Source organism: Echiichthys vipera, assembly GCF_963691815.1.
Source record: "Echiichthys vipera genome assembly, chromosome: 5".
Lineage (NCBI taxonomy): Eukaryota > Metazoa > Chordata > Actinopteri > Perciformes > Trachinidae > Echiichthys > Echiichthys vipera.
This window is the reverse complement of record NC_139830.1, coordinates 33,913,502-33,931,749: the sequence shown is the minus strand read 5'-3', so window position 1 is coordinate 33,931,749 and position 18,248 is coordinate 33,913,502. Positions and strand designations below refer to the sequence as shown.

The window sequence follows — 18,248 nt, the reverse complement described above, 5'->3', positions numbered from 1 at the left end:
GGGGGGTGTACTTCAATAATAAGTTGAACTAGACTAGAAACGCAGAGGCTGTCTACAAAAAGGGCCAAAGTCGACTCCTTCTTCCTGAGGAGGCTGAGGTCCTTTAACATCTGCCGGACGATGCTGAGGATGTTTTATGAGACTGTTGTGGCCAGTGCGATCTTCTTCGCTGTCACATGCTGGGTCAGTGGGCTGAAGGTCACAGACACCTACAGACTGAGCAAACTGATCAGGAGGGTCGGTCATGTCGTGGGGGAGGAGCTGGACACCCTGACGACCGTGGCAGAGAGGAGGATGCTGTCCAGGCTTCGGTCTATCCTGGACAATGTCTCCCACCCTCTCTACAACACACTGTTCCAGCAGAGGAGCACCTTCAGCAGAAGACTCGCACCCAGATGCACCACAGAGCGCCACAGAGCGCCACAGAAAATCTTTCCTGCCTGTGGCCATTAAACTTTACAATGCATCCCTAGGGGAGTCTGTCACCCCCTCTCCGTAATATGGACTCAATCACAAACAATCTGTTCTTTGCACATTTTTATGGTACTTTGCACGTTATTACAGCACTTTTGATCTGGATATATTACTATTGTAATTATTTTTATATATAGCTATATATATATATATATATATATATATATATTTGTGTTTTATATTTCTGTTTTTACAAATATATGTTATCTGTATAATATTGTCATTGTTAAATAGGTTGTTTGTATAGCTGGAGTTTGAAACGAAAACAATTTCCCCCTAGGATTGTGAAAGTATTTCTGATTCTGATTTTGATTCACATGACGGAAAGGGAAAGCGGGAGAAGCAAAAGCTTATCCAGTCCCGCCACTGTTACCCACAGAATACATTATCTTCATCATACTATTTTTCTTGTGTCCTTGTCCAACGTGAATTTCGATGAAACACCATGACAAAAGACACTGCTCAAACTGCACACCAGGTGTTCAGATATTTTCCAAACTTCACATATTTAATAAGAAAGCCGCCTTCAACACATATGTAGGACAATTTTGAATCGTAGTCATAGCGCCGCCTACTGGTGACAGGAAGTTACATTTTACTTATTTTGATGTCCTGTTCCTAGCCGAGCTTCCTCTGCGCTTAGTTTCGCCATATCCTCCCGAGTTGTGGCTACATCCGCTTGCATCCTGGCCACATACTTGCGGATTTCGGAGATGTCAAAGTGCATCCCGAACACAGCACTCCGAGCTGTGGCGTTGTCTGCCCTCACACTGGTCTGTTCAGCGGCAATCTTTCTCAGTTTCCAGTGTTGCATGAACATTCCCCATCCCAAGGCGAGCAATCCAATCCTGTATGCCATGTTGAGAACACTCTGTCGAACGCATTCATTGACCAGCTTAGCAGCTCCATCGTGGACCAGTTGATTCTCCTTAGTGTCTCGATTTATCGGACCGAGCTGAGTTCTTCAGTAGTGTCTGTGTGATCTCTCACAGTGTTCCGCCTTGCTAGTATCTATCAATCTGAACGTTCCTGTTACATGTTATATATAGAAAATTTTTAAAAAAGAGAGAGAGAGAGAAAAAACAAAAGAAAAGAGTTAAATAAATTGGAGGAAAGCCAAAACAAAACTAAAGAAAAAAGAAAACATCCCGCTTGCGCACTAGTTGACCTTTGCCTTGTACTGTGCTTTTCAGAGTCAGCTATTCGTTGGGTACAAGTGTTTTTTTGTTTTGTCTCCCATCCTGTCTCAACACAGTGTCTGCTGACCCCTGCCTTTTACCTATATCCTATATCTCGGGTCATTCTGTAATGATTCAAAATTAAATTGATATATTCTTCTTTTTGAAGAAACTCTTTTTTACCTTGCTGCTTAGTTCATTCCACTGTCTGACCCCTGTTACTGACATAGTAAAGGATTTGAATGTAGTTTGTACCTCTCTCAATCATGTTCCCTCTCACATTGTGTCCCTCATCTCTGTCTAAAAATAGTTTGAAACGCATATGAAACATTAGTTTATTCATCAAAAACTGGACTGACATAAATTAATGTAACGTAAATGCAAAGTATTTTTTTTACAGTTCAGTGGGAAAGTGGTGTTGAAGTTGGAATGATTTTTCTTAAAATGCCTATATCCTCTTTACACACCGATATGGCTGCAGAGTAAACACAGGCTTGACAAACGCAGGCTGACAGTTATAAACAAAAACTTCTCTGTCCATTTTCTGGTGAATTGGCAGTTTTCTGTGTCAACCTTTCTTTTTCAGAGTAGAAAGAGACTTTGCGTTGGTGATTTAACCGTACCGGCCAGGCCTGAACTCATTGGGACCTGAAGGAGTAAAACCAAGCACTGTCCCATGAAAATTACCTAATTTTAAGGCTGAACAGTACACTAAAATATTTCTGAAAACACTTTATGGGAGCAAAAAGGCGATACAATAACAGAATCTTGATTCATATTTTCAGCTTTAAGGTTGCCACGATAACAGAATTCAAAACTCCCTTACAGTCATGATGGTAGTATTGATTTAAATCAAGGATTTATACATCTCATGCATGCTCTGTTTCAAAATGTAGCCACTACAAATTCCAAAGTGTGGCCTGCAACAAACTAGGTGCTGGTTTAGGAACAATTCCTAAACGCAAGCGATGAAAGAAATAATCCGCCAAAGCTAACGTGGCCGCCACTTGGCCTACATTGTCAATAGTGGCAACAGGATTGTCTTTAGCCAGAAACATGCAGATACACAAAGGCAACAGAAGAACAATGGTGTACTTGTATTATCAGATCTGCAGCAGTATGTCATAGGTGGAGAGAGGGAGATAGACCTTTGACAGTTGGTAGGGATGCTGTACAGACCCATTAAACCCAATTAAGAAGCAACGGTGAACTGGGATTCAGAGGCCCCTGAATTTTTCCTGCATCCGAGGCGGGTAGCTGATAGTAGAGATTGACATTCAGAGTTGATATCATGCTTATATAGCAACAGGAGTTGTTAGTCATCATACATTAGTGGAAAACGGTAGTTACATCTCTGGCATCAGAATAACTAGTGCAGTGCCCGTTCGGGGCGGGCTGATTGCTCAGCCTCCAGTATTTCTGCTTGCAGCTTTCTTTAGAAGCGCTCATCCAAACAATGTTAGTATATGCCTCGTTTTACTAAGAGCTAGCTGTTTGGGACCAAGCTATGTAAGATTATTTATACAAAACATAAATCAACTGATAAATCATGATGTAATAGATGAAACTGCACAGCAGTTTTCACAGTAAAATAATTAAAATGAGCTCCACCTTTACCTGCTGCCACAGAGTTGGGAAGTTGTTCTTCTGAGTTTTGTGGGTTCATAAGTTTTAAGTCATGTTGTGGAAACAACATGGAAGCTACAAGGAAGATGTGTTGTATTTTATTGATCACAGTGTTTAGCAACATGTTGATAGCTGTTTCTAGTATTTGAGTGACTTTTCCCCACATTTGTATCGCAAGACAAATGTTTTCAACAACACATGAATGCAGCATAGGTCCAGTTTATTCAAAGGTTATTAATATTGAACATGTTTGCGTGTCCAAATTGCACCACATTCTACATGTCACCGGATCCCCAGCAATACACCAAGTGTGAAGTAGATCGGGTTGACAGTTCTCGGATTTGTGTATTAAAGACACACACAAACACAGACAGACAGAAAGACCCACTTATCTCCTTGCTATAGTAAATATTCACAAATATCTTTTGGTTTCTTTAATAAGCTCATATTAAGAGAGATGTCTGCATTTATAGTACTGGTCCAGGCCTCAGTGGAAATTACCTCAGATTTTTAATGTATTTTCTTTTATTTAATAGTAGTTCTAAGTAGTATCCTTTTGATGCCAGTGATTAAAAAATACAAAGTGAAAGCATGACACTTGCAAGGCACATTTCTTGATACTGTCTACAGGGTTCTAAATTAACACCCGCCAACTGCGGGTAAAAATGATTACTAGCCAGTTCAGCTGGTGATGTAGAATATGAGGCATTACATGCATGGCACAAGGCTCTGTTCTTGGTCATATATCCCTGTTGCGGCACTTCCTACATTTCCCATGAATGCTGTGCCGTAATGCCATGTGATGACGTTTCATACGCCAGTTGGCTGTGCGCAGTTTGCAGTGAAAACAGCGTGAGAAACCATGGAAACGAACAGCGCGTTCAACAGAAAACACAATGAAGAAGAACGGAGACGAATCAGGTAAATAGATTGAAAGAGGAGGGAGTTAGCTAACGTTAGTAAAGTAAAGTCAAAAGTTCAGATTAAACTAAATTATTAAAGAGAGGAGGGAGTTAGCTAATGTTAGTAAAGTCAAAAATTCAGATTAAACTTAATGACTAAAGAGGAGGGAGTTAGCGAACGTTAGTAAAGTCAAAAGTTCAGATTAAACTTAGTGACTAAAGAGAGGAGGGAGTTAGCTAATGTTAGTAAAGTAATGTCAAAAGTTAAGATTAAACTAAGTGACTAAAGAGAGGAGGGAGTTAGCTAATGTTAGTAAAGTCAAAAATTCAGATTAAGCTAAATTACTAAAGAGGAGGGAGTTAGCTAACGTTAGTAAAGTCAGAAGTTCAGATTAAACTATATGACTAAAGAGAGGAGGGACTTAGCTAATGTTAGTAGAGAAAAGTCTAAAATTCAGATTACACTAAATGACTAAAGAAAAGGGAGTTAGCTAATGTTAGTAAAGTCAGAAGTTCAGATTTAACTATATGACTAAAGAGAGGAGGGACTTAGCTAATGTTAGTAAAGTCAAAAGTTCAGATTAAACTAAATGACTAAAGAGGAGGGAGTTAGCTAATGTTAGTAAAGTAAAGTCAAAACTTCAGATTAGACTAAATGACTAAAGAGGAGGGAGTTAGCTAACGTTAGTAAAGTCAAAAGTTAAGATAAACTAAATGCGGCGGTGGTTGGGACAGACTTCTGGGGGCGAGAAGAGGAAAGAGGCAGGGGGTGAAGCTATCGACTGAGAAACGAAGAAAATAAACTTTAATGCCAAATGGTTGACGGGTCGTGGATGGCTTGTGTTTGAATAGGTCGTCATGTTTTGCCAGGATTGCGGCAAAAGAAAAAACAAAACAAAATGAAAAAAGACCATGAGAGTGCCTGAAGTAATCAGGAGAGCCTAAGGAACTTGGATGTATTATACGTAGATAGAAAGATAGATAGATAGATAGAGAGATCCCAAGCTTGAAATTAAATGTGTGCACTTTCTGTGTATATTTTGTTGTATGTATTGTGGATAGATGGATAGATATATCCATCTAGCTATAGATCAGGGGTGGGGAACCCTGCTCCTGGAGGGCCACTGTCCTGCATGTTTTAAGTTTCTCCTTGCTCTAACACACCTGATTCTAATGCTCTGCTCGTTATCAAGAAGCTGAAGCTTGTCAGGGGTTTAATTATCGTCAGACTCAGGTGTGTTAGAGCAGGGAGAAACCTAAAACATGCAGGACAGTGGCCCTCCAAGACCAGGGTTCCCCATCCCTGTCATAGATAGATAGATCGATCCCAAGCTTGAAATTTAACATTTGCACTTGCTTTGTATATTTTGTTGTATGTATTGTACTTGATATGTGTTTTCCATGCCAACAATGTTAATAAAATGATCAAATGCATTCAGTGGCACTCATAATTTATTTTATTTTCATCAGAAAAAATTTGGCAAGTGGAAATTCTGATTGGCTGGTGATTAAATAAGTTAATTTAGAACCCTGACCGTCTATATAGACCCTGTTGCATAATTTTCATCAGTGTGAGCATTTTTTCTCTCCATACTCTTTGCCTTGTGGAATCAGCTCATTCCTAAGTGCAGCCTGGCATATAATGGCTGTTTTGTTTAGTAGTAGATCTGCCTAAAGTACATAACATGAATTATTTATCCCTAGCTGAAGATTGCACTGGAAAGCTATTGGAGGATAGACAGTTTGCTGAGATGAAGATGCACATAAGGGGGGTCCTTGTCGATGTTACACTGCATATTTAGTGAATGTGCCATGTTTTATTGATGAAAACGTCCAGGCTTCACTTGCTTTAGGAGACAACAATCTTCCACATGCTTAATTTCACCACTATAGGGCAATGACACTGGCATGCAAGAAATGATCAACATTCTCTTATTGTCTTATTTCCCCGTCTGCCTTTGTTGTTTTCTTCTGTACTGCACATAACCAGCAGAGCACGTTTTGGTTTAGCTTTGTGTGGTGCGTTTGAAAAACACTTGAGTTGGCTGCTCATACGGGTAAATAGAATATGTGTACTGTTGGGGTCAAGATGTCAGAGAACACTCCCCAGCTTCCCCCCATCAGTGGGCCTTATCTGCATCTGCCTCAGGTTTTTCCGCTTGACACTCTTAGCCTGTTTTTGAAGTTGTCTGATGACTACAAGAAGAACTTCTACTTGACCCTTCTAGCACATTTCCAAGCCAGTGAAGCTTCTCTTTGATTGTGAAGCCATGTGTATAACCTGCACAGCACAGACATGAGTGGGGCTATGTTTGGATGAGGGCATTTAGATCAATGTGCCTCTCCTGAGAGCTGCTGACTTTTTGCACTGGGAACAGTGATTTTATTACAAAGGCAGTCTGAACACATCAGCTTTCTGCCAAGTACAAGTAAAGTAAATAAATCCAAGCTGTATGAGGACACGGAAGAAAACATGGGCAGCTAAATGCTTCCTGTGCTTTGTTTCAAGCTTAATGTTTCCGACTTGAAAAGTGTCATAATGTGTTACAAATGTCTGACCAAACGGATATGCTCCTATTTTGATTAATCCAGTGACTGCAATACCGCCACCGCTGCTCCGATTCTCCGGCCAAACTCACGCTCCATCGTCCCCTCATTTGTGAACAAGATCTCGAGGTACTTGAACTACTTCACTTGGGGGTAAGGACTCATTCCCTACCTGGAGTAAGCAATCCACCGGTTTCCTGCTAAGAGCCATGGCCTCAGATTTAGAGGTGCTGATGCTCATCCCAGCTGTTTCACACTCGACTGCGAACCGATCCAGTGAGTGCTGAAGGTCACTGACCGATGATGCCATCAGGACCACATCATCTGCAAAAAGCAGAGACGAGATCCTCAGCCCACCGAACTGTAACCCCTCCCCACCACTACTACGCCCCGATATCCTGTCCATGAAAATCACAGACAGGATTGGTCACAAAGTGCACCCCTTGCGGAGTCCAACCCCCACGGGGAATGAATCCGAATTACTGCCAAGGATCCGGACATAGCTCTCACTTTTGGTATACAGAGATTGGATGGCCCACAGAAGTGACCCCCTCACCCCATACTCCCGCAGCACCTCCGACAGTATCTCCCAGGGGACCCGGTCATATGCCTTCTCCAGATCAACAAAGCACAGGTAGGATAGGCATACTCTCAGGCCCCCTCCAGGAACCTTGCGAGAGTGAAGAGCTGGTCCGTTGTTCCACGTCCAGGATGGAATCCGCATTGTTCCTCTTCAATCTTCGACTATAGGACGAACCCTCCTTTCCAGCACCTTGGAGTAGACTTTACCAGGGAGGCTGAGTAGTGTGATACCCCTGTAATTGGCACACACCCTCTGGTCCCCCTTTTTAAATAGGGGAACCACCATCCCGGTCTGCCACTCCCTTGTCACTGTCCCAGACTTCCGAGCAATGTTGAAGAGACGTGTCAACCAAGACAGCCCCTCCCAACCAAAAGCTTTCAGCATTTCAGGACGAATCTCATCAATCCCTGGGGCTTTGAGTTGATTGACTACCTCAGTGACCTCCGCCAGAGGTATTGACAATGATTCCCCATCAGCCTCCAGCTTGGCCTTGTGTTAGTCGGATTGAGGAGTTCCTCAAAGTGCTCCTTCCACCGCCCGATTACCTCAGTCCTTACTGTAAACAGCTTGAACGGTTCCCCGTTTCCCCCTCCTGAGGTTTCGAATGGTTTTCCAGAAGCACCTTAGCGCCGCCCGAAAGTCCTTCTCCATGACTTCTCCGAACTCCTCCCACACCCGCTGCTTTGCCTCTGACACAGCAGAGGCTGCAGCCTTTCTGGCCCGTCGGTACCTTGCAACTGCCTCCTGAGTATTCTGGGATAACATATCCCGGAAGGCCTCCTTCTTCAGTCGGACAGCTTCCTGAGCACCGGTATCCACCACGGTGTTAGAGGGTTACCGCCCCTTGAGGCACTTAAGACCTGAGGGGCACCTGAGGAGCTTCAGCAATGGAAGCTTTGAACATTGCCCACTCCGGATCAATGCCCCCAACTTCCACAGGGATGCCAGAAAAGCTCTGCCGGAGGTGTGAGTTGAAGATCTCTCGGACAGGGGCCTCCTCTAGACGTTCCCAGTTTACCAGCACTACTCATTTGGGCTTACCTGGTCTGTCCAGAATCTTCCCCCATCCTCTGACCCAAATGGTAAATGGACTTGTACTTGTATAGCGCCTCTCTAGTCTTCTGACTCCTCAAGGCACTTTCACACTACTTGTCACATTCACCCATTCACACTGACGTTCACACAGATGGCGGTGGACATCTTCATACCATCTAATATAACCAGCAGCACGGGGAGCAATTCGGGGTTCAGTGTCTTGCCCAAGGATGCTTCGACATGTGGACCGGGGGAGCTGGGGATCGAACCATCTGTCATTGAGCCACAGCCTCCCCTAACCCAACTCATCACCAGATGGTGATCAGTTGACAGCTCTGCCCCTCTCTTCACTCGAATCTCATAAAACATACGGCCTCAGATCAGATGATACGATCACAAAAACGATCATTGACCTTTGGCCTAGGATTCACTGGTACCACGTACCCTTTTGTTCGAACATGGTGTTTGTTATAGACAATCCATGACTAGCACAGAATCTCCATCATTGCCCACGTGGGCGTTGAAGTCTCCCAGCAGAACTATGGAGTCCCCTACTGGAGCCCCATGCAGGGCTCCATTCAGGGTCTCCAAGAAGGCCGAATAGTCTGAACTGCTGTTTGTGCATATGCACAAACAGTCAGTTTTTTCCCCCCTACCACCCGCAGGCGTAAGGAGGCGATGCAGGCGCACAAACCTCTCCACCACGATAAGGTGATGGTTACCCATTGTGTAAAACTCCATGTTAAGGGCTCTATAAGGCTGTAGTACGCCAAATTATTTTGACCTCATGATCTTGTTTGTAGAAACTTAAGAGATCACCAAATTTATGTAAAGATCTTTCACTGAATAAGTGTAAACATTGACCTGGATGAACGGTCAGGGGATCAACAAAGACGATGGAATTCTAACTGAGCAACATTTCATGGCAGTTCATCTAGTAGACCAACTGACAGACAGCCATCCATTGTGTTTATTCTGGTTAGTGTCAAGCAAAATAAAGATATGCAGTAATCATTTGCCATATTTGCCAGATCATTTACTATATTATACACAGAAGTAGTTGCAGTTTAACTTGCATTGCTTTAGTTGAAGATGTAAAAAGGGTGTTCACTCATCTAAGCAATCTATATTTACATGATACCTCCTGCGATTTGACCAGATGCTGGACAAGCTGCGAGACCGATGGATCAACACTGGTGTTTGGGAGAAGCTAGAGCAACAGAAAACTGTGATTACAGAGCCCCGGGGTGGTGGCAAGGGGGATTTTGACCAACTTCTTCAGATGTACTACGATGCTATCAAGTACAGTGTGGAAAGAGGTGAGACTCTTAGACATCACATCGACCTTCGGACCAGCACCTGGTTTTTCCCCTATCACTCTGTAAATTAGTGCTGAATGGCCTTCATCTTAACTTAAGTATTAATTTGTACAGCTGCCCCATTGAATAGTTCTAGTAAGTATTCAGAGTTCTACCTTCCATTACTTGTCATTTACAGTGTTGATATATACTATATGTGTTTTCTTTTTTTATAGATGGTGCACTGCTGATCGCTGTCTGTAGGGGTAAAGTGAGTGAAGGACTAGACTTCACTGATGACAATGCCAGGGCGGTAGTCACCATTGGAATTCCCTTCCCAAACTTCAAAGACCTCCAAGTAAGTAGGATCACCAAAGTCTGCAGATATTCTGCACAGGGGAAAAACAGGGCAGACAGCGATTTTCTTTTTACCTTTGATCTAACCAAATCAGCCATGTACTGGACTATATCTTGACTGGGATCAGTTACTTCGGGATGACTGCTGATGGCAACTTTACCTTTATCAGAACAATTGTGAATACAATTTCCAGTGATTAGCCCCACCCTTTCCCAGTTGGCTGACCCATAACAATGTAGTAAAAAAATGACCAACAATGCAAAAAACGGTTTTTGAAGTTGTAGTTTAGACTATGTGGTTAAACTGGGGAATATTTTACAACCTGGTTGTGTCTAGCATTATCTATAGAAGTTATTAATATTTCATGAACAGCTTGCTCTATTGTTTACACAAGGTATAATAATGTGTGCATATGCAGCCTTTTCCACATTGTGTTAAAAACTGAAATTCTTGAAGATTCTTAAACCTATTACAGGATAAATATTTTACAGTTATAAATGATTGATGTATTTTAAAGTTATATCAAAATCAACAACTCACATACCCCCTGCAGTACTCCACACTGTCTTAACCAATGGAAATCACCAGGTGCTCTAAAGGCCCTGCTGCTGTCTATAAAACTGTTAAAACAGGTACCATGATAACACACTGTCCAAGTTGTGACTGTAAGATATCCAACTCTTCATTTTCTTTGGCCAAGATCCAACATATATATATATATATATATATATATATATATATATATATATATATATATATATATATATATATATATATATATATATATATATATATATATATATATATATATATGTGATATATATATATATATATATACATATATATATATATATATATCACAGACCTGCACATGCACACAAACGCACACCAAATAAAAGCATCTCCTTTTGGTGATCCGTAAAAAAAATCCCAAAGCAATGTTGCTGTGCCTGCCCCATCCTTAGCAGATAATGTTGACCTTTAAGTTTGACTCTCTCCCTGCCTCCCACCTCTCCTCCCCTTTACTCCTCCACATCGGCCTGTCAGAACACGACAAGCTTTCACTAACCTGTTCTGTCAGTGTGGCAAGACATGTGGTTGATTGAAGCTTCCCAGACCCTTTCACCTTAGCCAAAGCTGTCAGTTTCACCAGTGACAATCTCTCAGGCCATTGCTGCTTCATGCTGCTTTTTCATCAGATTCATTTTTTTAATTTTCTCTTTTGTGTTGGTACTGGTCTTTAGGTTTAAGTAGATGGTCTAAAGCAGAGGTATTCACTTAAAATTTAAAGAGTTGCATTTTCTCCCTAAAAAGGTTAAAAAAAAACAAATATTTCCACCGATGGTGTGGACGGGAACTCTTATTAAAAAAGTTTGATTTCAAAAATACCTGCATTCGTGTGGACGTGGCCTCAAGGTCTACATTTCAAGTAAAAGAAAATAAGACAGAATCTTGTGAATGAAATCAATAAAAAGGATAAACAGAGCTTTGAGCTGCCCATTTTTCTCTTTCTAATTTATTTTTATGTTGGGTTTTTTTCCTTGTGAGAGAAATGTGAATGCCCTGCCAGCTGCTTGAGCTGAGTAAGCACCATTCTCATGCACATGTTAAGGTGCTCATTGTGATCCAGGAACGGTCCTTTTTTTTTAGACACACTGACACTGCATTGTCTTGTATTGTACTGTATTGTTCTACGTCATCTACGCATGCCCAGCGTCGCTAGATTTCACTGGATTTCCCGCCACTTAGGCTCCGGAAAATATTGTTTTTAACATAGTTTATCGTTTTCATATGTGGAATCACTCGTGCCGAGCTTTTATTGTATTAATTTCTTCAAACCATGGACCGAAGCTTTTAACCATCGGGCCTGTGGTTCCTTCTGATTACACCGGAGAAGTAAAACACGGAAGTTGTGACGCCGAATCGCACTAGCCGGGCGCCAATTTTTAAAGAACTTCTTTTAACTCAGTGGGCTCTAAATGCAACTAGTTAAGTGGGCTGCCTGCCCAGGAGTGAAGAAGGTCTCCCCGGACATTCGGCTCCAGGGCTGAAATTAAACTCACCTCCCTGTGGTGGTCCCGTGCATAGAGATATAAAGAGTAGACGCCGCATCGAACGTTGGGCCGCGAGAAATGCGGCCGCCATCTTGGACCGGTCATTCTCCCAGATAAGTTCTATGATTGACTAGTTGAGCCTCTGAGTTGAGCAGCAGAAGGAACAAGATGCCAGAGCACTGTGCAGCGTATTCCTGCCCTTATCTAATATTACAATATTACAATTCATAATCAGTACGGTACAGTACAATTTTAAACAATTATACATAAATCCATGCATTTTTGAATGTTATAGTGAGTCCCTCAGGCTGTGGCAGGTAGATAAATATTTAGCTGCCAGAGGAGCTGCTGTCCCGTATTATATTATTATTATCTTGTCACAGTAGAGGCATGGAGATTAGCCTCTGTGAGAATGTTAGTTAATTTTCCCCCGGCCAGATGTGTGTGTGCATGCCTGTGTAGATATGAAAGGAGAAGCAGGGAGGAGAGGGGTTGTCGTACATGTGGTCTAGTGTAAATGGATTGCACATTTCCAACAGTAGGTCAGCGGAGGATGTGCTGTGGTTTCATGAGAGGAAGACACTTCAGAGACAGTTAATCTCAGGTCACCTGAGATATTCTCAGTTTTTTTTTTTTAAATTGAACATGACATTGAGATGAATTATGAGATCATTTTTCATGTCATGTCACTTTTTTTTTTTTAAGTTTAGACTATCAAAGGAGAAGTGGCAGAATCTGATCAATATTCTTTGCTGTTAAACTGTTTCATCAAATAGGAGCAACCTGATTCGGGGTTTATTTTAAAGAATGAATCAGAGATTTACGAGGCAAGCGTGAACATGTATTTCCACTCTGTGGCCGATATTCTCACAGCTGAACAAAATGTTCCATACATTTTTACTTGGTTCTCCACATCTCCACTTGAAAGCAGGACGAACGTCACATGTTTGTAAACCAGAACTGATGAGTCCAGGCTTTTTTAGTTCAGTTGTAGCACAGAAGTTGAAACAGTCTGAAAAGAAAAAATCATAAATTTATTTAACTAAGGAAAAATCTTAATTTAATTAAAAATCTAATTCAAAATGGATATTACTGAACTATGCCCTGTGATTTTGTTTGCACATTAAATACAATTACTACATAATTGGAATATGTAATAAAGAAGACATTCACATAATTAGACCTTGCCTAAAAACAAAGGACACAGTCATTTGAGATACTATACAAAGTACTCCTACAACATCACTGTCTTTTAGAATTAGAGCTACACTCTAATTGGTAATTGTGCAGAACAAAACAGTGTGAAAATGATCGATTTAACAAAATGTTATATATATTTTATACCAAACACACTCGCTCCCTCTCCTCTCCACTACCACGACTATGCGACAGGCAGAGCATGGATCATTTCTTAATATTTATAAACATATAGGGTTCGGCTCTTGTTTTTTTTTAGTGCTTTAAATGGAAGTGTGTCTGTTTGACTTGTATTTAGATGTGTCCAAAATGTCATCTCTCTCTCTGACCTAATTGTATTGATACTCTTGATTTATATGTATTTTAATTTGTGTGTGTGTGTGTGTGTGTGTGTGTGTGTGTGTGTGTGTGTGTGTGTGTGTGTGTGTGTGTGTGTGTGTGTGTGTGTGTGTGTGTGTGTGTGTGTGTGTGTGTGTGTGTGTGTGTGTGTGTGTGTGTGTGTGTGTGTGTGTGTGTGTGTGTGTGTGTGTGTGAGAAAGAGAGAGAGAGAGTGAGTGAGAGAGAGATTTATGTATTCATGTATGAAATATAGCCTATTAATACTCTATCTATCATACATCACATAAATCATATATCAGAATATTCTATTACTGTTAATCCCACTATGAATATTAAAATACGCCGAACCGTGTCCTGTCCTTACACTGAGTGGAGCGGGCGACCGGTCCAAGATGGCAGCCCCACTGCTCGTCAGCGCCAATAGGCCCAACGTTCGATGAGGCGTCTACTCTTTATGTCTATGGTCCCGTGTCCCGGATCCCAAGCACAGGCTGCGATAATAGCTGTGTGTGAGTCCTGTCTCCCCACCCTCTCAAAACTGAGGGAGAACGTCTCTGGCCTGAAGGCTGACCTCAGGGAGAGGGACAAAATCCTCCTTATTCTCTCCACCGTCGCCACGACCCAGGCGAAACTCGTCGCACATCTTAGGGCTTCCCACCCAGTGTTGGGATCAGGATGCAGAGTTGCAGTCTTAGAGCGCACTCACACTGTCCTTCCGTACCGGGCCAAAACAGGTTTTACAGGTAAAGCCTAGTTCGTTTGACCAGTGTGAGTGCAACCGCTCCACGCCTAGCTGCGGCCAGCTGGCCGTCCACGGCCCGTTTGAGAGAGGTGGGCTTTTGTAATGCGTGTTTGCACATGTGCAAGCACGAGCGTGCGCACGTGTACCGAGCACAAGCACGAGGCCTACGGCGGCTCTGACGTAATTTTATGTGCGTCTGTTCGGACATAGAAAAAAAAAAAGACAGACCATGCGCGGACATTTAACAACAATGGTGGCGAAAAGTTCAGGTTGGTGTGATGCGGAGAAAACTCTTGAAAGATTTGTAAACAATTGATTGATGTCATCGCGATGCGTCGCTTTGTTTACAAATCTTTCAATAGACCTCTGAGTTATGTGCGTCTTGTCCGACTGTTTTTGAATATTTTCATTCGACCATATCTGCAGTAAACACTCCACATCTGCATCACACCAACGTGAACCTTCACCGCCATTGTTTAAAATGTCCGCGCATGGTCCGTCTTTTTTTTTTAATATATATGTCCGAACAGGCGCACATAAAATGACGTCATTGCGATGCGTCGCTTTGTTTTAGAAATCTTTCCAGAGTTTTTGTGCGTCTTGTCCAATTGTTTTTAAATATTTTCATCCGCCCAAATCTGCAGTAAACACTCCACCTCCGCATCACACCAACGTGAACCTTTCGCGACCATTGTTGTTGTTGTTAAATGTCCGCTCATGGTCCGTCTTTTTTTTTCCTCCTGTGACTCCAACGAAGTTCATTAAGAGCCTACTCACACTGTCCTTCTGGCCAGGGCCAAAACCGTTTTTTCAGCTAAAGCCTAGTACCTTTAAGCAGTGTGAGTGCACCCGCTCTGCGCACAACTGCGGCCAGCGGGCCGTCCACGGCCAGCGGGCCGTCTACGGCCAGCTGCGAGCACGAGCCCTACGGCAGTAGCGTTATGTCCGCCTGTTCGGACATGTAAATAGAAGGACGGACCATGCGCGGACATTTAACAACAACAACAATGGCGGTGAAAGGTTCATGTTGGTGTGATGCGGAGGTGGAGTGTCTACTGCAGATTTGGTCGGATGAAAATATTCAAAAACAGTCGACAAGACGCACAAAAACTCCGAGGTCTGTGGAAAGATTTGTAAACAAAGCCACACACACGCAATCAATGCGTGTGACGTGTTACGGCGTGATGGCGTATGGACAGCAAGAAGCATTGGCCGGCCCTGGCATTGTGAGTACAAACGGGGCTGGGGCGCGGGGGGGAGGGGGAGGGGGGACAAGTACCCTAAAGTCCGGGTCGCGGTCCGGAAGGACAGTGTGAGTACGCTCTTAGACTCAGATGGCAGTTCAGAATCAAAATTAGAAGTACTTTAATAATACCCAGGGGGAATTTTTTTTGTTACACAAATCCAGGTCTACAAACAACAACATTAGAAAAGACTCAAATTTGAATTTACAGAAATAAATATTTACAGTAGTGAAGTATATACATGATCAAAGATTGTCTGTGGTTGAGTCTGAATTACCGAGAGGAGGTGACAGGCTCTCCAAGGGATGCATTGTATAGTTTAATGACCACAGGCAGGAAAGAGTTCCTGTGGTGCATCTGGTTGCGAGGAGTCTTCTGCTGAAGGTGCTCCTCTGCTGGGCCAGTGTATCGTAGAGAGGATGGGAGACATTGTCCAGGATAGACCGGAGCCTGAACAGCATCCTCCTCTCTGCAACGGTCTTCAGGGTGTCAGGCTCCAACCCCACGACATCACCGACCCTCCTGATCACTTTGTTCAGTCCGAGATGGTGGTGTGTATGATGCTGCTGGCAGATGTCGGGTTAGCAGAGGGAGGGATGTAAAGAAAAACAGTGATCACATGCCTCTCTCTAGGCAGATGGTATGGACGAGTCCTAGGGCCAGCAGTTCAACATCCTGGCTACAGAGCTGTTCTTTAATGTTGATTTGACCAGGATTACACCGTCTGCTGTTTACTAGAACGGCAAGCCCCCCTCCTTTCCTCTTATCGCTCTCGGTGCAGTCCCAGTCAGCCCGAATGGTGTGGAAGCCATCCGTGGAGACGTTCTGGTCTGTTATGTCCCTTTGCAGCCATGTTTCCGTGAAACACATCAGACTGCAATCATGGTACTCCAGGTGGCTCCGGGTGGCTCTGGGTGGCTCCGTGTGAGCGGCGTCAGTTCATCCATTTTGTTGTACAGAGACTGTACATTTCCCATAACAACAGAGGGAGACACGGTTTAAATCTTCTCTGCTCCAAAAGCCCGTCCTATGTCGACCCTCCTCTATTGCCGGACGTTTCTTCCCACCTCTGAGTCCCCGGTGTGTTTTTCTTCAGAGTTCAGGTGGAATATCAGCTGGTCTGGTCGCTATGCCGGCCGGCCTGAGTGCGATCGGCTGTTCTCCGGACTAAACAAAGGAAGCGTGACCCGGAGGAAGCGAATTTCAAAAGGCTTTCCCTGGGCTTGGGTAGTGGAGTTTTCCATCTATGCCCTAAATGATGAGCTGTGTTATCACATGCCAAGGGTCTAGCATTATAGGGTGGACGACAGCTTAATCAAGTCCTGAGGTGTGCTGCAGACGTCCACCTATCCTAATAAGCTGTGTACTGCTATGGAACTCAGGAGCAAGGGTGAGAAGTTGAGTGCTGTTTGGCACAGGTTTGTCTGCCTACAGTAGAGCCAGTTCTTCATAAAATCAACCTTGTTGCAGCAAAGAGTTCTCTGCCTTCTGATATCTGCTGACAGAGAGAGAGCCATCTGCTGATCCACACAGGTCGCAGGCTTTTGCTTCTAGAAGCTCTGTGAAAGTGGCTTAGGTCTTGCCCTTGGGGTCTTTGGTTTGTGAGGGTGAGGTTACAGATGATTGGCTTTTGTATTTCCTCCCTGTTGAGCTGTGAAGTGAGGGGCTTCTCCGGCTGGTCTGGTGAACTCTGGTGAGAAGCTAGGTCGTGCATGTCAACGTACCCTAAGACATATATGCTTTACAAAGGCACTGTTTTGACACTCGATTTGATATTATTGTGTCCACTAGGGCTGTAATGGTACGTTTATTTGGCCTGAACCGTTGGGTGCAGGACATTGGTTCAGTATGCTCTATGACCCAAATGCGTAAAAAAACTAAAATATATTTATACCTATGTCTCTAACAGAAATTTGGGAGCACAATTTTTACCCGAAAAGCTTTCGGCTTACAGTGCATTTCCACAATGTGAGTTGAAGATGCTGCTCTGAGCACTGGTATGGGAATCAGAATTGGTATCAGCAGATATCCAAATGCAGGTTTTGGACTTTTGGACTGTTTCATCTTAGACCAATAGATGGTCGATTAATTGATATGCTGCAAATCTTCTGAGAAGCTTAATTGCCCTCTGAATTGGTTAACTGTATAGACCTTTTTAATGGAATTCCATTACTCCGCAACAGTCTTGGTCCTTGTTAACTTCCTGTGAGCTGATGTTGTTCACATTCACTGCAACAGGAATCAAACTTGGACACATTTCGAATGTTTTATGTTTACAACTTTGAAAAGGTCTATACGTAACATAAAATCTTCCTTATGATATAAAGAAAAAATGCAAATCATATTCCTTAATCACTCACTTGAGGGCAGGGAATAACATTTTGGTAGCATATCAAACATATTATGACTAGAAAATATCAAAATATTACACAGGCTACATTTTACTCTCTTCATCCTGTCAGTGTAATGCTACATCTTTACAATATGCATTGACGTAAGCATTTTCAGTCCATAGTGCCTGCCTTGTATAAATGAGAGGAAGCTACAGCCAGTTCAGGAATTATCAACAGAAACAGTCTGAGTCGTATGATGACTTATGATTAGTGACATTTGTGTAATTTATTTTTTCTTATTGACAGTATGCAAGTATTTCATTGCTTTAACTGTTTCC

At 42.8% G+C, this 18,248-nt stretch overlaps 1 protein-coding gene across 1 annotated transcript in view; it reads left to right on the top strand.

Moving 5' to 3' along the window:
* brip1 (BRCA1 interacting helicase 1) overlaps positions 1 to 18,248 on the top strand; it is an 83,068-nt gene that overhangs the window by 56,719 nt on the left and 8,101 nt on the right. Inside the window, exons 15-16 of the mRNA XM_083913557.1 lie at positions 9,505 to 9,664; positions 9,880 to 10,001. Coding sequence (XP_083769683.1) covers positions 9,505 to 9,664; positions 9,880 to 10,001 — 282 coding nt within the window. The remainder of the gene's footprint in view (positions 1 to 9,504; positions 9,665 to 9,879; positions 10,002 to 18,248) is intronic.